Source organism: Chiloscyllium plagiosum, chromosome 3, assembly GCF_004010195.1.
Source record: "Chiloscyllium plagiosum isolate BGI_BamShark_2017 chromosome 3, ASM401019v2, whole genome shotgun sequence".
NCBI lineage: Eukaryota > Metazoa > Chordata > Chondrichthyes > Orectolobiformes > Hemiscylliidae > Chiloscyllium > Chiloscyllium plagiosum.
The window spans coordinates 63,341,297-63,367,666 of record NC_057712.1 but is presented as its reverse complement, the minus strand read 5'-3'; the positions used below and the strand labels follow the sequence as shown (position 1 = coordinate 63,367,666).

The 26,370-nt window shown below is 38.7% G+C and overlaps 1 protein-coding gene across 5 annotated transcripts in view; it reads right to left on the bottom strand.

Annotated features, from left to right (window-relative positions):
- LOC122544180 (syntaxin-7-like) overlaps positions 1-26,370 on the bottom strand; it is a 60,585-nt gene that overhangs the window by 4,979 nt on the left and 29,236 nt on the right. For all 5 annotated transcript variants that reach the window (XM_043683221.1, XM_043683230.1, XM_043683239.1 and 2 more), the window contains exons 4-8: positions 24,019-24,109; positions 23,407-23,544; positions 10,711-10,760; positions 8,705-8,798; positions 2,482-2,554 (exon numbers count right to left, since the gene is read on the bottom strand). In XM_043683221.1, the coding sequence (XP_043539156.1) occupies positions 2,482-2,554; positions 8,705-8,798; positions 10,711-10,760; positions 23,407-23,544; positions 24,019-24,109 (446 nt within the window). The remainder of the gene's footprint in view (positions 1-2,481; positions 2,555-8,704; positions 8,799-10,710; positions 10,761-23,406; positions 23,545-24,018; positions 24,110-26,370) is intronic.

The following is a 26,370-nucleotide window of genomic DNA, read 5'->3' as shown; positions in this document are numbered from 1 at the left end:
TGGACACACTGCGCAAACACCGCCCCATCCAATCTACTTGATCTAAAGAGCTTCCAATCAATATTTGGGAAGTTGAAGTCGCCCATGACTACGACCCTGTGGCTTCTGCACTTTTCCAAAATCTGTTTCCCAATCTGTTTCTCCACATCTCTGCTGCTATTGGGGGGCCTATAGTAAACACCCCACAAGGTGACTGCACCTTTCCTATTTCTGACTTCAGCCCATACTACCTCCAGAGGCAGATCCCCCTCAAACTTCCTTTCTGCAGCCGTTATACCATTTCTAATTAGCAATGCCACCCCACCTCCTTTTTTACCACCCTCCCTGATGTGCAGGGAACAACTCCATAGTTTGCAGACAACATAAAACTTGACAAATGTGAACTGAGAGGACAGCAGTCTCAAAAAGACTGAAATGGTGGAGTGGGCTAATACATGGCAGATCAAGTTTAATACAAAAGTGTGAGGTGATTCGCTTTGGTTCAAAAACAAAAAGAATTGTACTATTCTAAAGTGTGTGCAGGAGCAAAAAGACTTGGGTGTATATGAATGTGAGTCATTAAAAGTAGTACAGCAGGTATAGGGAGCTGTCAATAATGCATTCAGCATTCTAGGATTCATTATCAGAAGCATACAAGATGATGATTTTTCATAAGACACTGGTTCTGGATGCCACATTTTCAGAAGGATGTGTATGAGAATGATTCCAGGGAAGAGACACTTCAGTTATGAGGAAAAATTGGAGAAGCTGAGATTGTTTTCCTCGGATACAAAGCTAGGATGAGAATTGATAGGAGTTTTCAAAATCATGAGAAGTCTGGACAGGTGAGGTTGGGATAAACTGTTCCCCGCTTGTCAAAAGTATCAAGAATCAGATGACACAGTTCAGTGTTTTGCGAAAGAAGCAAAATGGGGTGAGTTTTAAAAATACATTTTTCATGAACAAGTTGCGAGGATTTGGAATGGATCGCTAGGAAGTATGGTGGGGACAGATTCAAATAAGGCATTAAATGAAGGATTACAAGGGAAAGGAAAAGATATTTACATTGGTTAGGGATTTAGTGCAGACATGAAGAGCTGAATAGCCTCCATCTGCACAATAACAAATCTGTGATCAGCCTAAAATAATGAGGCCTCTGTAGAGCTACGTGTTAATTCAAAACTCATTGGTGTTAACAACCCACTGAACATAGTGTTAAGTCCCAGGATTTCTCATCAACTCCTTGGACAATATTTTTCCTTTAACCAGCACAAACACAAGTTTCACTTAACCTAACAGTCACTTGTTATTTTGCTGTTTTTGGAAAAAACTCTAGGTACATACATTGTGCGCACTTTAGTGGCACATCCTGCACCACTGGAGCACTAATTCAAAATATTGTGTCATAGTTTAATAAAAACAAAAATTTTAAACAAAGACTGTGGAAGTTGAAGATACTCAGCTGATTTCAGCAACTTGCTGCATTCCACCACCAACTCTGTTTTCTTTCCTGAGATCAATTCAGCAAATTCACTGGAGCCTCCCCTTTACTAAAGGACATTATGGAAGTTGGTGTGCAACTTTTAAGTAAATTATTGTCTTTAGAGAAGTCAACAAGAATGAATGGACAGTACCATATTTGGAAGTCTCTTTGAAGTTGTACTAGGTTCAGCTTCCAATGGCACTGAAAAGAGCTGACATCAGCTAAAGTTTGAATTAGGAAGGTCTAACCTGTGGAGCTACTAGCCATCCAAAACTAATAGATTTAAAAACTTTGACAAGGCATTATTTTGGGGAAAATAAGTAATAAATTTGTTTACAATATGCATACAAACCATCACGTGAATAAACATTCACCAAGAATTGTCTGTTTATATTTTACACAGTTAGCTTCCTGCTATCATGACTTTGACAATATTTACTATTATAATTCACCAAACCAGTATTTTCCATTTAATTCTGCTAGGTTACTTGTCAAAAGCATTTGCAATCTCTGGGCATGAAGAAATGATTGATCAAGTTTCTTAAGCCTCTGTTAACTCAGTTATCACATTGTCTATACAAAAACAGCTTTTCTACTCATCAACTAACCACACTTTTCCTATTTTTAGGATTCAAAAGAATATCTAATCCTATTTTAACAAGCTAAAATTATGTAGCTAATGGAAACTGTAGCAGGGAAGCTATGCTGGAATTGCATAAAATGTTAGGACACAGCTCAAGTATTTTGTGGCAGTTATAAGATTCAAATCAATTCAATCTACTAATTTATACAACAGGAAGAAAACCTTTATGTATTATTTCTGAAAGCATGCACATCGCACCACAATTATACATTTAATTAACTTCTGAAAAGTCAATAAACTATTCACTCATCTCAAAATTTCTGAAAGTGTTAATCTCAACAGCATATTGAAGTTTTAAAATTTCAGTATCTGAAATAAAACAAAGATGGATAAATGTAGCACAGCTAAGGTCACCATTGGAATACAAGATACTTACCAACTAGATCTCCTTGCTCATGAATCATCATTCCCAAGTCTTTAAATATTTCATTAATATCCAGGATATCAGACTGAAATGAACAGATAATTATTTTTAACAAGCTTATACAAATAAAAAGAAATGTTCCAGTCACTATTTGCAGCAAAGTTAGTTGTGTAAAGTTTCTGTTCCCTAATTGGAGAATTTCTGATTAAGAGGTTCCTCTCCCTTCTGATCTAGATCTACATTTCAAATTTGCAGCTCAAATCAGTATTTTCCGATTTTATTGCATAACTAATAAACTAATGCAATAATTGCATAAATAAAAGCATTTTCTTTTCAGATTTGCTACACGTATGTTTGAAGATTTCCACGGTCTACAACAAAATTAACAAAATTTGCTTTGAATATATTATATTCCTCAGACTATAGTTACTATATACGGGCAGGATAGTCATAAGCCTGGGACTTTTTTCGCTGGAGTGTTGGAGGTTGAGACCTTATTGAGGTTTACAAAATCACGAAGGGCAGAGATAAGGTGAAAAGGGTCTTTTCCCAAGGGTGGGGAAGTTGAAAACTAGGGGGCACATTTTGAAGGTGAGAGGAGAAAGATTTCAAAAGGACGTGAGGGGCAACTTTTCTATTTGAAACACAGAGTGGTCCATGAGCTGCCTGAGAAAGTGGTGAATGCAGGTACAGTTACAACATTTAAAAACATTTGAATAAGTTCATGAATAGGAAAGGTTTGGAGGAACATGGGCCAAGTGCAGGAGGTGGGACTAGTTTAATTTGGGAACATGGTGGGTGTGGACTGTTTGGACTTAAAGATCTGTTCCTGTGCTGTATGACTATGACTAGAGTGTGTGGAAACTTTGCTATCTCTTCCATTACACTCACCTCTACCCTCTGACTCTGGTATGATGCTGGTGTTTTCCACTGTGAACATGGTTGCAAAGTACCATTCTTTGTTCTCCATTGCTACTTCTCCAACCTCATTTTTCAGTGGTCCAATGTTCATTCTTGCCTCTCCATTACCTTTCAGATATTTAAATATACTCTTTCAAATGTTCTTTTATATTACTAGCTAGCTTACACTCATAGTTCTTCTCCTCCCTTATTACATTTTTTAGATATCCTCTGCTGGTTTTTATAGGCCTCCCAATCCTCTGGCCTTCTATTAATCTTTATAATATCGTATGCTTTTATGCTGTCCCTTACTTCCCCTGTCAGCCATGGCTCCCCGAATATTTTTCTTCTTCCTTGGGATGAATTTCTGATATACCTTCTGAATAACCCCCCCAGAAACTCCTGCCATTGCTGCTCTATCATTTTAGTTGCTAGGCTCCCCTTGCAATCCATGCTGACCAGTTCCTCCCTCATATCTTTGGAGTTACCTTTACTCAATTGTAATACTATTACATTTGATTCAATCTTTTCAGTCTCAATCTGCAGGGTAAATTCTATTATATTATGGTCACTGCCAAAAAGGTCCCTTAACCTTCTGCTCCTCAGTCATGTCTGCCTCATTACACATTACCAAATCCAGAACTGTCTGTTCCCTCATGGGGCTCTACCACAAGCTATTAAAAAAAAAACCCATCACCTTGTCCATAAATTGTGGTTTTTTTTAGGTCGACTGCTAACCTAATTTTCCCAGTCCACCTGCATATTGAAGTCCCCCATATTTATTGTAATAGTAATTTTCTTTCCTACATCCTGACTTGGAAGCTGGTACATAACTCCCATTATGGTCTTTTTTTCCTTTGCAGTTCCTCAACTCTACCCAAAAATATTCTATGCCTTCTGGCTGTACCTTATTTCTTGCTATCGATTTAATTTCATTTCTTACAAACAAGGCCAACCCTAACACCCCAAACCATCTGCCTGTCCTTTCAACAAGGACATATTCTTAGATATTGAGTTGCCAGCCCTGATCCCCTTTCAGATACACCTGAGATATCTATAACATCAAGCTCACTAATTTCAATCTACACTATAGGCTCGTTTACCTTATTACATATACTGTGTGCATTTAAGTACAATATCCTTAGTCCTGTGTTGACTGCTCCGCTTCTCTTTGTCCCGTCAGCTATGCCTCAAGTTAGATTGCTGACCTTTTGCACACACACTGTCCTACCCTGCTTCACAACCACCTGATGAAGAAATAGCGCTTCGAAAGCTAGTGCCTCCAAATAAACCTGTTGGACTATAACCTGGAGTTGTGAGATTTTTAGCTTTGTCCAGCCCAGTCCAACACCGGCTCCTCCAAATCATGTCCTATTACGTATTGTGGAAACTTAACTTGTGCTGAGCCCTTCCCACCTTTTACTCTTTTCATAATTTTCTATGCAACTGAAACCTCCCCCTTCCCCCCCACCACCACCATTTAATTTAAAGCCCTGTCCACAGCTCTGGTCCCAGCAAATTCAGCTGGAGCCAGAACAGCTCCCTCCTTCCCCAACACTGATGCCAATTTACCATGAATTCAAATCCATTTCTCCCATACCAATCTTTGAGCTTGTTAACCTTGGGCAAATTGGCGCAAGGTCGACAATGCTTGGATAGTAATCCAGAGATTATTACCTTTAATTGTGCTTTTTAACTTGGCCCCAAGCTACTCATATTCCCTCAGCAGAACCTCTTTCCACTGATATCGTTGGTTCCTATGTGACAACAACTGGATCTTTCCCCTCCTGCTCCAAGTTCCTCTGCAGCCCAGATGAGATCTCTCGAACCTGGGCATTAGGTAGGCAACATAGCCCTCGGGACTCTCAATCCAGCCAAAGGGAACACAGTCCCCTCAACTATGCTAGTCCTGACCAAAACTCCACTTCTCTTTTCTCCCTGCTCTTGAAAGACTCTCTATATCAGTGCTACGGTCAGTTTTCTCTTCCACTCTACTGGCCTCATTCGCATTCACACACACAGCAAGAATTTCAAATCTTTTGGAAAAGCCCAAGGGCTGTAACTAAGTCAGAGTCATAAGTGTGAACCAACCCCGGTACCTTCTATAAACCAGTAAATCATTTGAGGAAGAAGACCGAGAAGCAGGATTCTGATCACCATAAAAACAATTTTAGGAAGTGCTATGAACAGAGACCACTAAACAGCATCCCCAGGCTTGTCTGTCCAAAACACATTTTAAAAAAAACTTGTCTCTGTTCGTGTGCATGCATGCACATGAGTGTGAAAGGGGCTGTTTTTAGGGGGGGGGGGGGGGGGGGGGAGTTTTAACGGTTAGTGTTTTATGTCAATGGTTCATAAATGTTTACCTGTAGAGGTTATTAACTTGAAGTAAATACTAATTCCTGTTGAGTACAGAAACCAGGTCCATGCATTCTGTGAATCTGGGATTGCAAGACGGGTAAATGGATACTTTGCATACTTCTACATGATCTTCAACTTTTGTGACAACTGCAGGAATACCACAGCTAGGTTTCCAGAACACCCAAGTGAGTGACAAGAACAAACGGATGATAAGTTTGCATTTCCCACAGCACCTTCCCATGCAATTGCAGAAGGCGTAACTGCTTTTTACTTGCTCACTCCTTACCAAGACCCCAGACACACTAGTGATTTACTTGCACTTCAATCAATTTAGTTTATTGTATTTGCTACTCACAATGTGGTGCCCTCCATATAGGGAATACAAAATGTAGACTGGGCGACCATCCTACACTCCTGACACACTTTCCAGATGAAGCAGCAATTCACCTGTCCTTCACTCAAGCTAGTCCATCGTATCCACTATTCACAATCACTGCTCACTGTCTCTTCCATGTTGGGGAAAATAAAGTTCAGAGTAGGTCATGCTTTGCAATGCACCTACTTTGTCTGCAAAAGTTATGCTGAGCTTCTTATTGCCTGTCACTTCAAATCACCTTGTTCCCTGGCCAATCTTTCTCTCTCAGGCTTGCTGCAGTGCTCCAGGGAAGCTCAGCGCAAGTTTCTCATTTTCCACTTGGGGGCACTGCAGCCTTTGGGACCCAATATTGAGTTCAATAATTTTAGCACCTTACTCCAACCCTCACTCTCCCAGGTCTGTTGCTATCACAACCAAGACATTATAAGTTACTAATGATCTCGATTAGCAGCTACTGATCTTCACCCATTCCTTTGTCTGTTCAACTGTTGTTTTCTCTCTCTCTCTCCCCAACTTCACCTATTGTTTACTCCCTTCCCCCTAACCCAACCACATCTTTAGCACATATAATCAAAATTTTCTCAGCTTCAAACCATTGTGAAGAAGGGTCATTGGACCCAAAACATTAACTCTGCTTTCTCTCCTCAGATGCTTCCAGATCTACTGAGTATTTCAAGCAATTTCTGGCTCTGTATCAAAAATATCTAGCCATTTAAGAGTAGGGAGAAAAGACAAATGTAGTTGCAGTCGGGACTAGCAGAGTCTGGGGGAGTAGACTGCGTTCCCTTTGTCACGGTGGCTCAGTGGGGCGGTACGGTGGCAGAGAAAGCGGCATGGTGGCAGAGTAGTAGGCAGCATGGTGTTTCAGTGTTAGCATTGCTGTCTCACAACCCTAGGGACACAGGTTCAATCCAGCCTCGGGTGACTGTCAATGTGGACTTTGCACATTCTCCCTGTTTGTGCATGGGTTTCCTCTGGGTGCTCTGGTTTCCTCCCATGATCCAAAGATATCCAGGTTAGGTGAATTGGCTATGCTCAATTGCCCACAGTGTTCACGGATGTGTAAGTTAGGTGCATTGGTCAGGGGAAATGTGAAATAATAGTTTAGGGGAATTGGTCTGGGTGGGTTGCACTTTGAAAGCTCGGTGTGGATTTGTTGGGCCAAATGGCCTGTTTCCACAAGGCAGGGATTTTATGATGATTTCTAAGATGATAGACCTCCAGCATGGGGTTTTTAAAAAGGGAAGTAACATCTGAAGAATCTGTTGAATTTGAATGTGACTGAAGTTGTGGACAGAACATGTCTACAGGTGCTTTATTTTAAATGGAATTCCAGAAGATATTTGATAATGTCTCTCATAAGTAAGGCATTACCAAGGGTAAAGTTCATGGAATTGAAGGAAAATTATTGACCTGGTTAAATTGGTTGAACAGAAGGAGACATCTAGTAAAAACAAAACAGGAGCACACCAAGTAGCAGAACATGAGTACTTGTGTCTGCAAGGATCTGGAGTTGGAACTGTTCGTTATATCCATTAATAACTTAGAGTCATAGTCACAGAGATGCATGAGGTGATAGAAAGCTAAGTATCCAAATTTGTAAATTTGCTTTTTTTTTTCCACATGCTGATATCTTTATGATTGCCAACTAGAAACAGATATTGATAAATTCAGTGAATAAGCATGACTGAGGCAAATAGGTTTTAATGGAGGCAAGTATGAAGTCATCTACATTTGAACTGAAACCTTAGAACAAGAGTATGTTCTAAATGGTGAAACACAAGAAACAGTGCAGTCCAAAAGAGAATTGGAACTCAGCAACAATAATTAAAATGTTGTGAACAAGTACAGAAAGTAATTTTAAATGCTAATGAAATGCTGATCTTTATATCTAGAGATCTAGGATATACAAGCAGTTAAGGCAACATATTTCAATTCATTAAAACTCTGGTTAGACTACCTGGATCACTATCAGCGATTCTAAACATCATGCTTCAAAGGAAATATTCAACTTGGAAATAGTGTACTTATATTTATTAGACTGATATCAGGAATCTGAAGGTTAAGCTACAAGGCGTATAGAATGTAGGGGTGTAATCTCTCTAATTTTGAGGTGAACAAAGGTTTAATCGAAGCTTAGATATTAAAGTGAACCATGAGGGTAAATAGGAACTGTTGGGGAGTCTGGCATCATGGACATCGACCAAAAAAGAAGAGCCAAACCTTTCAGGAATGAAAGTAGGAAACCCCTTTTTCATGCAATATAGGGCAAAGTTGAGAATGTATTTTCTGCAAACAGCATTTGAAGTAAGTTTTAAAATTATAATTAAAACTTGATCCAAGATTGATCATCTTTATTTTGCCAATAGGGAAAAAGGTCAATCAATCAAAGGAGTTAAGTCACTGATCAGCCATTATCTCATGGCAGAACTGATTCAAGGTACTAAATGGCTAATACCCATGTCTCACCATTTAGCCAATGCTCCAACCCAAGATAAGTAAAAAAAAAAATCATTCCTGAAGTTATGGAGAAAGAATACAAGACATTGGATCAAAAGTACACATCTTATTAAGTATTCAGCCACAAAATAAATGTACCTCCAGCTGCCTAATCGCAGACTCTCGTTCTTTGATAAGCTCCAAGTCCTCCACTGTAATTCCATCTTCCATTTGATCTTGAACCTGATTTGGACTATATAACATTGAAAACAATTGTTAGTACTGAGATGAGGTTATTTCAAAACATTTCAGCATTACAACAAAAGCTAGTTCCTCTAATTTTCATTAATATCTATTGAGCTATACTTACATGACACCTAATGTCATTGTTACTAACAATATTATTATAAAAAGTTCTAGATTCAACAGATTTACCTGCACCTAGTGAGATCATGTATACTGTTCTATTGGCAAGCAATGCATCTTTGCCAATTACTTATAATTTGCTTTCATTCAAACTACTTTCCAGCTTCTAGATGAAGTCACTCTTCCATGTGTATTAAAATATTATGTTTTCAGAATTCTCAACTTCTGGAAGAACTAGTTATCGAAAAAGATCAGTGGTGACCAAACTCAAACAAACATTAAATATTAATTGATTCGTGGTACAATTCTTGTGGAAACAGCAGATCAAGAGCTTGAATTCCAGTCCAAGATCACAGCACAGAGTCATAGCTACGTATAGCACTGAAACGGACCCTTCGATCCAACTCGTTCATGCCGACCAAATATCCTAACCTAATCTAGTCCCATTTGCCAGCACTTGGCTTGTATTCCTCTAAACCCTTCCATTCATATACCTGTACAGGTGCCTTTTAAATGCTGTAATTGTTCCAGACTCCACCATTTCCTCTAGCAGCTCATTCTATACATGTACCATCCTCTGCATGAAAAAGTTGCCCTAAGGTCCCTTTGATGATTTTTCCCTTTCATCCGAAACCAATGCCATCTAGTTCTGGACTCCCCCACCCCAGGAAAAAGACTTTCTCTGTTTATCCTATCCATGCCTCTCATAATTTTTTAAACCTCGATAAGGATACCCCTTAGCCTCTGACCCTCCAGGCAAAACAGTCCCAGCCTATTCAGCCTCTCCCTATAGCTCAAATCCTCCACTCTTGCCAAAAAAGATTTACAAGGATGTTGCCCTTTCAAATTTCATAACATACTTCTGATAAGAAGGAGACTAGAATTGCATGTATTTACCAAAAGTGGCCTAACCAATGTCCTGTATAGCCATAACATGACCTCTCTACTCCTATACTGAAACGCTCTAATCAATAAAGGAAAGCATACCAAAAGCCTTCTTCACTAACTTATCTACCTTGAAAGCAACTCTACTTTCAAGGAAGTATGAACCTGCATTCCAAGGTCTCTTTGTTCAGCAACACTCCCTAGCATTAAGTGTATAGGTCCCACTCTGATTTGCTTTTCCAAAATACTTGGGCGCCTATTCAGCTCTCCCTATAGCTCAAATCCTCCACTCTTGTCAAAAAAGATTTACAAGGATGTTGCCCTTTCAAATTTCATAACATACTTCTGATAAGAAGGAGACCAGAATTGCATGTATTTACCAAAAGTGGCCTAACCAATGTCCTGTATAGCCATAACATGACCTCTCTACTCCTATACTGAAATGCTCTAATCAATAAAGGAAAGCATACCAAAAGCCTTCTTCACTAACTTATCTACCTTGAAAGCAACTCTACTTTCAAGGAAGTATGAACCTGCATTCCAAGGTCTCTTTGTTCAGCAACACTCCCTAGCATTAAGTGTATAGGTCCCACTCTGATTTGCTTTTCCAAAATACTTGGGCAAGGATGTGTGAAGAATGGACTACATTTTGAACATCTTCAACATATTTGCGTGGGGTCTGCATCCAGACAAATCTGTAACATTATTGTACTCTCCACAACCTATTTACCATTCTTTCAGACCTCACTGTATATAAATTAGCTGGTAGTTTTACCTCCATAAGTAATTATCTTTCAGAAAAGCATACCTTAGCTGTGAAATACTTTTGGACGCACTGAGGAAATGTTAAGATATTATGCAAAAAACAATTTCTTCTTCTTGGAAGCAGACAATGTACAATCTATCTTCCTTACCCTTCAATTGACACCAGTTTCCCATCATTTTCATTATCAGGTAAACCTTGCTAGAGAAAAAGACAAAACAAAAGGCTATTTAAAAAGGGATGAAAAAGTAATTGAATTTCCTCTTCAAAGTGTATGACTTTTGAACTAGGATATCTGTAAACAAAATCAGCAATAAATTCAGATACAAGTTCCCACATGAATTTTAAACTATTACTTCTTTTATGTAACTGACTTATGATGCAATTTGAGCAAGTGGTATTTTTTCCATTTTCTAACATTTGCAGCTCTTCTCTTCCCTTCTATATTCCAAATGTATGCAAATGTTTTTGTAAAATAGGTTAGATTTTGCTACAGCTGATTGGACTGAAAGAAGTGAAAGAAGGGGCATGATTGGAGATCCTGATGAAAATAAGCCCCATACATGTATTTGATGAGTTTGCAATTAATTTTCTTCCCGTAGTAAAAGCATGTTAAGACAAACGAATATCTTGAATGCTAATAGATCTAATGAGCAATCTCGTCAAATTTTCTTATACCTGGGTGGAAATTCGCCCATTATAAATTAGCATAACAGAAAATCTGGTTAAAGTTTCAAACTGGCGGAACAGAAGTAAAACGTGTTCTAATATTTCTTCCCATATTTCATCTCCAGTTTGGAATTTTAAGTATGCTAGAAATGAGAGACATAAAATTGTGGCAAAGATAATTTATTAATAGAACTTGGAATAATTAGAGAACAGGTTAATGCTATAAGTTTTATTTTACTGGGAACTGAAAAAGTTTCATTTCTCTGAAACCATATTAATAAAAATGAGGGTATCATTTTATGATTCAATAGACTGATAAAAATTTAGACTGAATAGCCATTGTGGACAGTTTATTGTGGACATGTATGAATGATAAGAATCAGAGGTCAGGAATCCTGTAGTGAGTAAATCACCTCGAGATTCCAAAGCCTGCCCATCAGTCACAAGGCTCAAGAAAGAAATGTGATTGAATACTTCCCACTTAGCTGGATGACTGTGGCTTCAAGAATACTCCAACTTGACACCATCCAGAACAAAGCAGCTCACTTGATTAGCATCACATCCACAATACTCAGTAGCAGCAGTATGTGTCATCTATAAGATGCACTGCAGAACTTCACAACCACTACTATCTAGAAGTACAAGGGCAACACATACATAAGAACACAGCCACCTCCAAGTTCCCTTCGAAGCCACTCATGATTCTGACTTGGAAATTAATCGCTATTCCCTCAATGTTGCTGAGACAAACTCTTGGAACTCCATCCCCAACAGCACTGTGGATGTACAAGTTTGGACTGTAGCAGTTCAAAGGTACTAATGATTATCTTCAAGGGCAACTAGGGATGGACAGTAAATACTGGCCCAGCCTGCAAAGTGCATATTCCATGAATGAAGAAGAAAATGTCAAATACAAACAATGAAGCCATTGACTAAAAGTAAAAGGTAGCTGAGGATAGTAGATAAAGGAGTTATAACATTCTCAATTAGGTAGCAGCACAAATGAGATAGGGAAGGCACTTCTGTGGCTGCTGTATCAAAGCTGATCAAGAAAAAAAAACTATATGTAGGGATTATAACAGGCTCATGGAAGGTGTGAGATAACACAAGGGTGTACTTTTACTCCAAGGTTTAAACAAAGAACATGACACCACTGGGCATCTCGTATTAAAGGAGAACCTTTTGCAGGACAAAAATTATCCTATCAATATATCAAGTAACTTGCCACATAATGTTGAACTCTTTAGGACATTTCTGAAAAAGCAAGGCACAGAGAGGTGGAATAAAGAACAGAAGAGCTGAGAATGCATGCCAGCCACATTGGTTGGGTCAACCAGAGTGCAGCATACTCATATGTTGTTGCTGTGTAATGAGTGTTTCGAACCCATCTTTAAATTCCCACAACAGCTAAGGTCACCATGAAAGCTCTTGCCTTTAAACTTTCCTGAGGCCAGGTGACCTGTAGGTTAAAACACACAACCAATGGTTTCTCTCTAATGAGAGCACAGCCCTCTGGGACTATGGTGACTTCAGTAAAAAGAACTGCAGATGCTGGAAATCTTGAAACAAAAATAGAAATTGCAAGAGAAACTCAGCAGGCCTTCTTTCTTCCTGGCCTACCATTATCCATTCCTTTGTTTGGTCTTTCTCACCCTCTAGGCTTTGTCTCCACCCACTTTAGGTTTATGACCTAATCCCCATCCACCCAGTGTTCGTCATATACTGTATACCACCATTTCCTAGTTACCACTGGTTCTGATTTAGGGTCACTGGATTCAAAATGTTAACTTTGCTTTCTCTTCACAGAGGGCGAAAGTGAGTACTGCAGATGCTGGTGAAGGGCTTTTGCCTCAAACGTCAATTTTCCTGCTCTTTGGATACTGCCTGACCTGCTGTGCTTTTCCAGCACCACTCTAATCTTGATTCTTTCTCTTCACAGATGCTGCCAGAGTTGCGCAGTCTCTCCAACAATTTGAATTTTTGCTCAAGCGATCTTGCGTTACCTAGCTGACCTTATTTCTCTCAATATGACAAACCTGCCAGCTCAGGAATCAGGCTGATGAACATTTGATGCATTCCCTGTATGACATATACACCAAAACTTTACACAACATTCCCACTGTGATCTTACCAAGGCCTTGTACAGCTCCATCATTGTTGATATCATACTAACTGGCCTGTAATGCCTTATTTCTCTCACTCTCCTTTCTCGCATTGTGGTGTTACATTTACTAGCTTTCCAAATCTCCCCTCTTCTCATTTCTTCCTTTCTCAACAGCAGTTTGAGTTTATAAATTTCACCACACTGCTAACTTTCTCAAAATTACAGCAAGTCTTACCTAGCAGGTTCCATTCTTTCCCAGCGCTATTGTGTATACATCTTCACCCATTCTTCATGACTCAGAGGCAGCAATACTGCTTTTCTCTCTTCCATTCTGTACGTAGGGGAAAGGGGAAAAATCTAGTGCTGTTCTGTTCTACTCTCAGTCCTTACAGGGCATGAGAGAGAAAATTTCTAATATCATAATTATGGCTCAGTAATATTTTCTGATACAGCAAGATACTGGCTGTATATGCTGTCTTGTGATTTGGTATATGGCTGTGTGGAAGGGAGATAAGGACTGAGATAAGAACTCACGGTGGCTCAGTGGTTAGCACTGCCGCCTCACAGCACCAGAGTCCCAGGTTCAATTCCAGCCTCGGGTGACTGTTTATGTGGAATTTGCACATTCTCCCAGTGTCTGCATGGGTTTCCTCCGGGTGCTCCGGTTTCCTCCCACAGTCCAAAGATGTACAAGTCAGGCGAATTGGCCACGCTAAATTGCCCATAGTGCAAGCTGCATCATTCAGAGGGGAATGGGTCTGGATGGGTTACTCTTTGAAGGGTTGGTGTGGACTGGTTGGGCTGAAGGGCCTCTTTCCATACTGTAGGGAATCTAATCTAAACCAAGAACACACTTTCCTTTAAATAATGTGCCATATCCAATTGTGGGTAATTGCATAATGTTGGGTTCAGTGGCCAGCCTCTACTGCACATGCTGTCTTGTTCTCCTGCCTTTGAGGAGGAATATGGCAGCACTCCACACATTCACATGATGGTATAGCAGCTCAGCTGGGTGGTTCAATATTTCCCTGTCTCATGTTTCTACCTTCACATTGTCCTAGCCAATGGGTTGCAAGAGTCATTTTTCTTTTAAACCACATGGGTATTTAACGATTTTTGTTTCCCCCCTCTCCACCCTCAATCAAATTTTTCCCAAAGTCGCTAATATGGTTTTCTGTCACAAATCTTCTCCATAGCAGGCTCAATATGGACGATAAACTCAATGAAATTATTCACATTAGTTTGGCCTCAGAAGTTCTGATACAATCATAAAATAACCAAAATTTACACCTCGTCAGTTCTGAATTCAAATGGGTGCGATCTTAAATTCTTTAGCTGAGGTTTCATCTGGTTATAGTATAGAACCAAGGAGCATTCTAAAATATATATAAGATTTAAGTTAAAATTAATACTACCACCATAAAGGCAGCATACAATTAGGAGGAGTAGGCCAGTCAGTCCTTTAAAGCATGCTCTCTCCTGTTCATTGCCTGATCCCCTATCAATTCTTTGCATGACAAGAATCTATCTACCTCCGCCTTAAAATATTCAGGACTCTTCTGCTCTCAACTTTTCAGGAAGAAAAGACTGATGAATTTTCAAGAGAAGATATTTTGCTTAATCTCTATTATAAATGAGCCCCTCCTTAACTTTAAACAGTGACACCCCAGTTTTAGATTCTTCCTCAAGAGGAAACACTCTCTTCACACCTACCCTTTCAAGACTACTCAGGGTATAACGTTTCAAATATGTCACCTCTTAGTCTTCAAAACTCCAAGGGATAAAAGCTTCACCTGTCAAATCTTTCCTCATAAGGCAGTACTCCAGATGTAGTCTCAACTGTGCCCTGTATAACCGAAGCATAACCTATTTTTGTATTCAATCCCCCTCATGATAAACAACAACACAGTATTTTCCAAATCAGTCTGTTCAGATTTGTCATTATACCCCTATACAAGTGGAAGTTGAACCCAGGACTCCTAGCCCAGAGGTAGGGACAGTACCACAATAGCCACTATGACAGCATTCTACTAACTTTCTTAACTACTTGATGCAGCTGCATATTAACCCTTTTGCAAATAATTTACAAGGACCCAGTTCCCTTTGTGTGTCGAGAGTACTGCAATCTCTCAATGCTAAAAAACCTATTTTTCTATTCTCCCTGCCAAATTTCCCTGGACAACTTCACATTATATATACTTGATTTACCATATTATTACCCACTCACTCAACCAGCCACATTAAAAATAATCTTTGTGTAGAAACTTATCAAACACCTTCAAGAAATCCAAAATACATGCTCTCACTAGTTCTCTTTTATCCATAGCGCACTACAACATCTTAAAGAACTCCAATACTGTAGTCAAACATAACTTGCCTTTCACAAAGCCATGTTGACGCTATCCAACTACTTTGACTCTCTCCAAATGCCTTGCTATAGCTTCTTAAACAAAAGGTTCTAACATTTTCCCTATGGCAAATGTTAAGCTAGCTGGCCTGTAATTTCCTGCTCTGTCTTCTTCCTTTTTTGAGCAAAGGTGTTACATCTTCAAATATAATAGGACTGCCTCCAAATCAAAGAACTTCAGAAAGGTAAAGCCAATTACATCTCACTAGCCATTTCATTACAAACACAAGGATGACGTTGATCCAAACCAGGGCATTGCCAACCCAACATTGCAACAACTTACTTAGTACCATGCCTCCAGTGACTGCGATTTTCCCATTTTTTTCATTTCATGATTTATCACTGCTTCTGAAATGTTACTTGTATCCTCTTTGGTGAAGGCATGTAAAATATCAGTTTAATTCATCTGTTGTTTTGTTTTCTGTTAGTAGTTTTGTAGTCTGACTTTCTATAGGACGAACACTCATTTTATTATCTGTTTCCTTCTCTAATTTTTTATACTCCTTGTTAGCTTTTTGTTTTGGATATTTTCCCACTTGACTAATACTTGGTCATGCTTTTTAAATTTTCCAAACTGCTACCTGTCTGCACATTTAACATTTCAAGTTACCTAGAAATGGTGCATCTATCCCTTGGAGCTTGTTACTTGTTGGAATGCAACTATTTTGTAGGTTCTGAAATATCCCCCTGAATGTCTGTCGATGCATCCCGCGTGAACTATGCTTTAACCTAATTTACCAATATACCTCAGTCAACCCTGCTTACATGGTCCCACAACTGCCCTTCCTTAATGTTCAAAAGATAGCCTCAGATATACTCCTCTCTTTCTCAAACTGACTGTAAATATTAAAATGTTTTTAAACATCTAAACAGCTACAATAATACATGTGGGCGGCACGGTGACACAGTGGTTAGAGGGGTAAATGTAGGGATATGGGTGGGTTGCGCTTCGATGGGTCGGTGTGGACTTGTTGGGCCGAAGGGCCTGTTTGCACACTGTAATGTAATCTAATCTAATGTAATCTAATCTAATGTGCACATTCATCAACTATTCAGGTTGAAGCATGAGGTTTTTACTTGAACAAAGTCTACAGGCAATGGAACCTGGGCATCATTACCGTAAATATAAATGCATAATTATCTGAGGGATACCATTAAGATTTTCCACAAGCTGGCTCTTGATGTCTTTAAAACAGTCTTTAGCACCCAGTAGATAGTTGCGTTCACACCAACAGGTGGGTGAGAAAACCCATTATCTAAATGCTTAAGGGACAGCACCAGGGTTAATTATTATGGCACTATAACTGAACTCATTAAGTCATAATAACAACTTTGCAGCACATAAATGATGGTACTTGCTTCAGAACATTCCGGTTGTCAACAAGCCAACAATTTTCAGATCAGTTGCCCAGATGTGGCAACACCTATTACCTCATAAATCAAGAAATTTAGTGAACACATTTGTTAGTCTTGGTTTCCAAGCAAGCAAAAAAACCACCAAAAATAGTATCTGTAGACAAAGATATGGCTGACAATGCATTCTGTCTATTCCAGCAGTCCAACTTTCAATGCTTCCCCAGTGGGACTCTGCCTTCATCTGTCCAGTACATGAATGCAAAGTCCTCCTTCATCTCCTTGAAAACATTCTTTGGTCAAATTTTTGCTCATCAGCCCGACTATCTCCTTATGTACTTGAGCAAAAAAGTTCTTTGCAATAATATTACAATGAAGAAACTAAAGATGTTTTACTATGTTAAACTTGCCATAAGGATTTGTTATGGAGCCTATCCTAACCATTGATCACGATTCTCCCAAAACCTAGGTTTTGCACCAAGTCTCAGTAGAATTATTTTCAACCAAAAATTGAGCTACCTGAGAAGAGGGATGGCTATCTTTGACTTCATTGTCACACATCGCCGAAGGGCCTGTTTCCACAAAGTTATCTAATCTATTCTAATCTAATCCCTAATTAAAGGAAATTAAGTTCTAGCACTTTAACATACAAAAATGCACTTGGTAAAGGTTATATTAACCAATTGCAAAAATAACTCAATTTCTCAATTAATAAAACAAATGATTTCAGTGTTCCTGTTCAAGATAGATTTCTGAAACATTGTTGACAAATTCTTAGTTTTGGTATCTTGACTGGTTTAACTCAATTCAGAGTTGAGGGGAAAGGATTCCAGTACAGCCACAAGACTGGTAGCTACCTGATCATAAATTGTCCAAGTATAGCTTACCCACAAAAATATAGGTCAAACCCAACTAAGTCAATTATAGTGCCTTCAGTCTGCTCAGTTCATCTGCAAACTGATGCCAGAGACTGTTGATAGCGCCATCAAGCAGCACTCCAAAGCAATAACCTGCTCATTGACACTCAATTTAGTTTCAGCCAGGGCTGACAGCTGCTGACCTTATTACATCCTTGGTCTGAACATGCTCAAAAGAGCTAAACTTCAGAGGTAAGGCAATAGTGACTGCATTCAGCTAAATGTGGCATCACGGAGTCCATGCAAAACTATAATTGATGGGAATTGAGGATTGGAGTCATACCAATCACAAAGGAAGATGGCTGTAATTGTTGGAGGTCAGTCACCTCAGCGCCAAGACATCTCTGCAGGAGTTCATCAAGACAGTCTCCTGGATCTAATCATCTTCAGCATCCGCTACATTCAATGGCATTACCATCACTGAATCCCTGACAATCAACATCCTGTGGATTACCACTGACCAGAAACTAACTGAACTAGCCACATAAAAGAGTGGCAACAAGAGCAGATCAGTATTTAAAAACTTGGTAACAAGTAAAAACACCTGAATCACCAAAGCCTTCCACTATCGAAAAACAACAAGTTAAGAATGTGTTGGAAAATTCTCCATTTGCCTGGATGCATGCAACTCCAACAACACTCGAGCAATTTGAAACCATCAAGGACACAGCATCTCACTCGACTGACAACCAACACACAGTGCCAGAAGTGTGCTCCATGTCCAAGATGAACAGCAGCAACTCAGAAAACCTCCTTCAAAAGTATCTTCCAAGCTAACAAACTTTACCAATTAGAAGAATGACAGCGTCCCTCCAAGTCTCACACACGTGATTTGTAATTATATCACTATTCAAGATTCTGACGCTCTCGACTTAACAGTACTGTTGGTGCCCCTATAGCCCAAGCACTGCTATGGTTCAAGAGGTAGGATACCATAACATTCTTTGGGAAAATGAGAGAGATTGGCAATAAATGTTAGCTTTGCTGGCAACACTTCTATCCCATAAATGAATTTTAAAAACTACCTCCATCCACACTAGAGAATGAATAAATTTAATAAGGCTAACTGGAATAAAATACAAATACTTGGCATCTGATGTGGGAAATCCTACTAACTTCGTACAATAATTCCCAGCTGCCAGCCCTATATTACATGCTTTTTTATGACATTCCCCTCTCTGCCTCCTGCTGTCTGAAATCATGAGCTGAATGTGTGTGTATTTTTGAAGCTCAAGGAACAGGCAGAGCCTAACGGCTTACTTTCATACTGCTACTGTTCAAGAAATAGGGAATGGCAGCAGCAGGGAAAGTTGGAGAGGAAAGCAACTGCCCTGCTAATAGGAGGAGAGACATATTCACCTGGGGGGACTGGAGCAGGGACAGAGCAAGATCCATTTCAGCAAGCAGCAGGGCATACAGTTTATGAAAGTATTTAAACAAAACAGATTACCACCGAATTCAATTTTATTTCATAATTTTAATTTGTGCTGAATTAGTGAGAACTGGAATGTTTGGTTCTCATTCAGATCACATGATACACAGCTGTGAATTAGAATGTATCCATTCAAAAACGTTGACTCCAGTTCTCAAAACTTTCTCATCAACCTACGGGGGCAGGGCTATCAGATCCAGTCAGGAGAATGGAGAAGAGTAGCTGAGAAACCAAGGTAAGTTTTAATATTCACCTGCTGCCCAACTATCCGCCGTAGGCAGCACTGTTTTTAAAATTAAAATACTGAAAATGCTGCAAATCTGAAACAAATACAAAAAATGCTGGAAAATACAACAGCTCTGGCAGCATCTGTGGAAAAAGAAGCAGAGTTAACGTTGATTCCGATGTGACTCAACTTCAAAACCGAAGCAATCTCTGAAGAGGAGTCTTTTTTGGATTTAATGTTAACTTTGAGTTTGTTCAGCGTTTTCTTGTACTTGTTTGGCACCAAATCATATTAACAAGATTCTAGTTACAGAAATATTGATGAAACTGCTTACATTAACATTGGGGAAACTCAATTAAGTAGATGTCAGGTTATGATTTTGGTGTACAGTATATTTTTGTTGGTTAACTTGAACTTCAAATTAAGTAAATGGTATCTCAAAACTAAAACTAAATTCACATTCTCATTTATCTGTCACTGCAGAAACATTTCAAGGTTAGTTTTAATGTCAAATCTAGAGATTGCAGAAGGGTCAAAAGAGGTGATGGATTAGGAGCATTGCCAGTGTACCTTTGAAAATTGAGCCCAAACATTGCTGAGTGGCACTATGCAGACACACAAGAAGTTTGGTTGGAGGTTTGAGGGTGTCCAAGAATCAAATTTTGGGGAGTTGCAAGGGTAATGAATCTATTGTTGTATATTGTATGATAAGAGTAAAATCAAGTGAGGACTGGACAGCAGAAGTCAGGCATTAATTGAGGTTGGTAAAGTGAACATGTCAAAGGCTGAAATTGACTAGCAAGCAAAAAGCACAACTGTCAAAAAGACTAACTTTGGTTCAGCCTGTTTCGGTGCTTTGCTGAAAACACACTTAAGATTCGAGCAGGGAGTCGAGTGAAAGATAGGTACAACTATGGGAAGTGATTACATATTTGATATGCTGAACAAGAACCAGGAATTGAAGATGGATCAGTAGCAAAGTTGCCATTTTTGGCAGTGCACTCGTAATTTATCAAAGTGAACGTTGTTCTAGAAAGGATTTTTTTTCTATTGGTGCATGCATTATAATTTAAGGGACTTGCAGGATGCTATATGGTTTATAGGGACCATTGGTCAGTAATTTGCAAGGACACAGTTAAATATGTGCTTTGATAAAAAGGGGAAGAAAATAGGAACATAGAAACATAGGAGCAGGAGTACGCTATTCAGTCAATTGAATTTGCTCCATGGCTAATAATTACCTCAACACCATTTCCCATACTACCCCATAATTCCTCAATGACATTAGTATCTACACAAATTGGTAGTCTAGCTGATTGCAATATGGAAAGGTATGAAAATCAAATGTATGCAGAGCGAACTATTTAACACTCCAGCTATCTGTACTGCTCGGAAAGGAAGTTGGCCAATCATAGCAATTCGTTGGAAATGGCTTCAATTCAATAGGACACAATACCTGTACAGGGGAATCAGAAAGTGATGGAGCAGAAACTAGAAAGGGAGAAAGAATTGGTTTCTAGGCCAGAGCCAACTGAAGTTTGGCTTCATGGCCAATAGAAAAGCAAGGTAAGTCAGCAACAAAACAACATTATCACTGGTCAGAAATAAAACAAAAACTGAATTTTAGTGTTGTTTGTAAGTAATTCTGTACCAGGAAGTGATTTTATTTTAAGACGTAGCTGGAAAACAATAGGAGGAGTAAACCATTCAGCCCTTTGAACCTGCTCTGCCAATCACGGCTAATCATCCAACTCTAATTGGTTCATGGCTTCTCCCAATGTCCACTGATCCTTTTAGCCCCAGGAACTATCTTACTGAAACATGCCTTTCTGAGACAGAATTCCACAGGCTCACCACTCAGTGAAGAAACATCTCCTCATCTCAGTCTTAAATGGTCTCCTCTGTATCCTTAGACTGTGACCCCTGATGCTTGACTGTCGGTCATCAGGAACGTTCTTGCTGTATTCACTTTGTCTACTTCTGTTAGAATGTAAAAGGTTCCTAAGAGAATCTTCGCCCCTCATTCTTTTAAGCTCCAATGACATAGTCCAAACTAATGTAGTCTCATTTCATATGTCAGTCCTGCCATCCTAGAAATCAGTCTGATCAACCTTTGTTGCATTACCTCCATAGACAGAACATCTTCCCTCAGGTAAGATGATCAAACATTGCATACAATACTCCAAAAGTGCTCTCAACAAGGCCCTCTACAATTGCAGTAAAACATCTCTGCTTCCGTACTCAAATCCTCTCATTATCAAGGTCAACATACCATTTTTGCCTTCTTCACCTGCCTGCTTACTTTCAGCAACTGGTGTACAAACATACCTAGGTCATGTTGCACCTCTCTTTTCCCCCAATCTATCATGCAGATAATCTGCCTTCCTGTTGTTGCTACCAAAGTCAATATCCTCACATTTGTCCACATTATTCTTTATTTACAATGTATTTGTCCACTCACTCAACTTCTCAAAATCACACTGAAACCCCATGTTTGCCCTCCCACCAAAGTATGTTATCTGCAGACTTGAAGATATTACATTTAGCTCCCTCATGTAAAGTATATAAATAAAAAAACCCTTTAGGGAACTCCAAGCATAATAAGCCTTGATTATACAGTGTGAATAGCTGAGGTCCAAGTAATAATCCCTGCGGTACTAGTCACTGGCTGCCACTCAGAAAATGGCCCATTTATTCCTATGCCTTGTTTCCTAACTGCTAACTTTTACTCTACCCACATCAGTACACTAATTCCATTCCAATCCTGTCACTGTTTTCCAGCTCCTCTGCTATTAAATCTTTTATAATGGATTTTAGCATACAAGGTAATTACAGAGCTTACAAATATCGCTTGCAGAGAAAACTCTGATTAAAAAGGTTAATCCATTGGGTGAATTGATAATAACTTACTGAAGAACTTTATTTATGTTCAATTAAATGCAAAGCATGTACACTTACAAGGATGATGAGGTAATTACCAATGGGTGTGGGAAGCTCAACAGCCAAGTGAGATCTGATTAGAAATGTGAAATGTGCAAGAAAAATCCATGAGATCTACCAGAACATAAGCTTAGAAATAACATTAGCCTGCTGCAAATTATTTAACAAATTGAGAGACGTGTTGAAAACCACAAAAGTCAATAAACTCATTTGTCCACATTATTCTTTATTTGCTATGTATTTGCCCACTCACTCAAATGGGCGAATTTGAATGAGTTGGCAAATACATAGCAAATGATAAAATGGAGCTAAATGATTTGTAAAATTTCAGCAATGTACAACAAGCATTTCCAGTTGAGTTGAGCTATTTTCTGTCTTGTCATAATGAATTAAATACTACTTCAAGTTGACAACTTAACTGTTGTTTTGATTTCTGAATGATCAAGAAGAAGAATGAACTGTAGAGAAGTTAAAACGAAAATCAAATTTCTTTTTCTTATGTAGGCACATCCACAGTGCTGTTAGCAAGGGAGTTCCAAGATTTTGATCCAGAGCCAGTCAAGGACTGACAATAAGTGGCTTAAAAAGGAATGTGAATGCGGTGACATTTCCTTCTTGACAGTAGAGCTCAGATATTTGAAAAGGGATTTGGCAAGTTGATGCAGTGAGTGTTGCATATGGTGGGTCATGACACTGCGGGTTAATGATGAAAGGAGTGAATATTCAAGTTGGTGGAAGAGGTGTCGATCAAGCAGAGTCCTTTGTCCTCAAGTGCTGGCAATAAATACCGAATACTTACCGACAGACGCGAGCCAGCACGTACTCTTGCTACAAATTCTTTTTCTTTTTGTGCAGCTTCTCGTTGGATTCTTTGAAAATTTGTTAGTGCTGTAGTGAATTCTGCTACTAAACGATCTTTCATTATCTTCCTCTGCCTCTGAGAAAAAAAATTAAAAATTAAGATACATTTCAAAACAGTAATAACGGTCACAAACAATATATTTGATATTGTAAAAAGTGTGGTTTACAAGAAAATTATACTTTCAACATCAAATTAGTTAGTAATAGCAATGTAAACTGCTCCAAGACAACAGCCACATCCACAAATTATGGGGAAAATGGATTTGAAGTCTTTTTTACGAAGGTTTGATTTTATTTGTAAACCTTAGTTTGATTTTAAATGTTTAAATGTTTTAAAACTCCTTCTAAAATGATTTTACTTACAAATATTGAAGTCAAATTAATAAAACAGAAATGTTTTGATATAAATGCTCATTAGTATATTGAGTGAATAGCTGCAGTGCCGAGACTTTTGTTTAATAGCTAGGAAAGATGTTTTCAATAATGATCAATACAGTGATACACTGGATTGATGATTTGGATATGATGGGGTGACAAAAAAAACCCTTACCTGGTCAGTTAAAGATTTTATTAATCCAAGTTCCCTTAAATTCTTCTCAGTTTCTTTAGCAAGGTGGTTTACTAACTGCTGCTTCTGCTGACTAAGATTAGAAAAGAAACATTCAATGTATAATCAATAATGTAAAACAATCAGTAGCAATCACAGGCAACAAGCAGCTCCTGGCAGGAATATCAAAACTGGCTCAAGGTACTTGACACCAACATTCACATTGTTTGTACATTTAGTTATAAAGCTGCATTGCATAATCAAGTTTATACAAATAGTAATTTTTAATTTGTTTTCAAGATTTCAGAATGTTGGAAAAGCTACATTTAGTGTTCATCTGTAGCTCGGCTGTGGGGCCTTCCCCAACCTCTACAATTTTGGTGCTGTTCATGATACAATTAGGTATGAAAGTCTGAGATTCTTTCCCAGCGATGTTAAAATAACAGCAGTTTACATCCAAGTCAAATTATCAGCATGAGCCTTAGAGGTGAAAGTGTTCCTGATATTGCTGCTTTTGCCTTTCTTGTTGTTATAAGGCACAGAGTTAATGGGTACTTTTAATATAACATTATTAAGTTACTCCAAAGCATCCTTCAATCACATAGCATGATGATGCAGACGTTGGATAATAAATTCAGAAATAGAGGTGGCAATGAAGGAAACCATACTCTCCAGAAAGGCACCACACTTGACCACTGAATATTGGGGTTCAGCTGGACATTGACAAGCAATATACAGCTTAACTGTCACTAGGAGAAAGTGAGGACTGCAGATGCTGGAGATCAGAGCTGAAAAATGTGTTGCTGGAAAAGCGCAGCAGGTCAGGCAGCATCCAAGGAACAGGAGAATCAACGTTTCGGGCATGAACCCTTCTTCAGGAATGTTAACTGTCACTAGCCACATTTCAGCCCAAACCTCCTTGTTAAAGGCCTTCAGATCTTAACATAAGCTTCACTGGCAGAAGTACTGTGAACTAAGCCAAGCTAAATGAGATCAGAGAACAGCTTCATTATAGACCAAAACAAAACAATGTCATTGATGAATTAGTTAACAAGAGAACTAAACAGCCCATTGTAAAAAGCTCCTGCAGACATGTCAAGGATCTCTAACAACATTCCTCCTGTGCATCAGGTACAACTTCAGCAACTGGAGACTTTTCCCCAGAGTTTAAGTTAGCATAGGTGGTGATAAAGGCAACCACTCTCACTTCTGCTTTTGACATTTAGCTCCTCCATCCCAGCTCAAGTGGGAGTAGGCAAACTAAGTAGAATAGCTATTGTAAAGGGGATACATTCCCACAGTCATACAGAAACATAGGAAGTAGGAACAGAAGTAGGCCACTCAATTAACTTATCCATATATTTCATACATCAGTATCTCAAACAAATTGTTTTTACATATAATAGTGAATAGTTGGGACGCAAATACTGATCTCTGCAGTATCCACTTATCACCACTTTCCACTTCCTGAAAGAAACCATTTATTCCTACTCCCTTTCCTGTCTGCTGATCAATTTTCAATGCATGTCAGTGCATTACCACCACTCCCATGTATTTTGATTTCACTTACTGACTTTTGTGGTGCTTTATCAGAAGCTTTTTGAAAATCCAGATATAAAACATCCACTGTTCTCCCTCATTTATTCTACTAGTTACGACTCAGAAAAATTCCATTAAGTTTGCCAAAGACTTACGACAGGGAAATTGTATAAGAGGATATTGTACAATTGTTGTTTGAAACAAGAGTCCTTTTATTACATCCTTGATAATAGTCTCCAGCATTCTCTCTTCTACTGACATTAGATTAACCATTTTGAAACTGCCAGTTGCCCGTGTCCCTCCATTTTTTAAACAGTGGAGTTGGATTCAATCAGTTAGGACTGTTCAAGAATCTGCAACATTTGAAAGTTGACAACAAATGTATCCACTATTTCCGCATTCATCCAATTTAAATCCCTAGAGATAGTTTATCAGGCTCCTGGGGATTTATCAAATTTCAGTCCCATTAATTTTTCCAATTTTTTTTAAAACTTAAACTAATTTCCTTTAATTCCACTTCCCCAAAAAACCCTTGCTTCTATAGCACATCTGTAAAGTTCGTGCGTATTCTTCAATGAAGCAGAACTAAAGTAGTTGTTTAATTGTTCTGTAATTTCCTTGCTCTCCAATATCAATTATCACATTTCAGATGGTGAGGAGACTGTATTTGTTTTCACTGATATTCTTCTTTCTACATACTTACAGTTGTTCTTACAGTTTATGCTCATACTCTATTTTCCCTTCTTAATCAAATTCTTGATCCTTATTTGCTAAATTCTAACTGCTCCCAGTCATTAGGCTTGCTCCTTTCTTGAG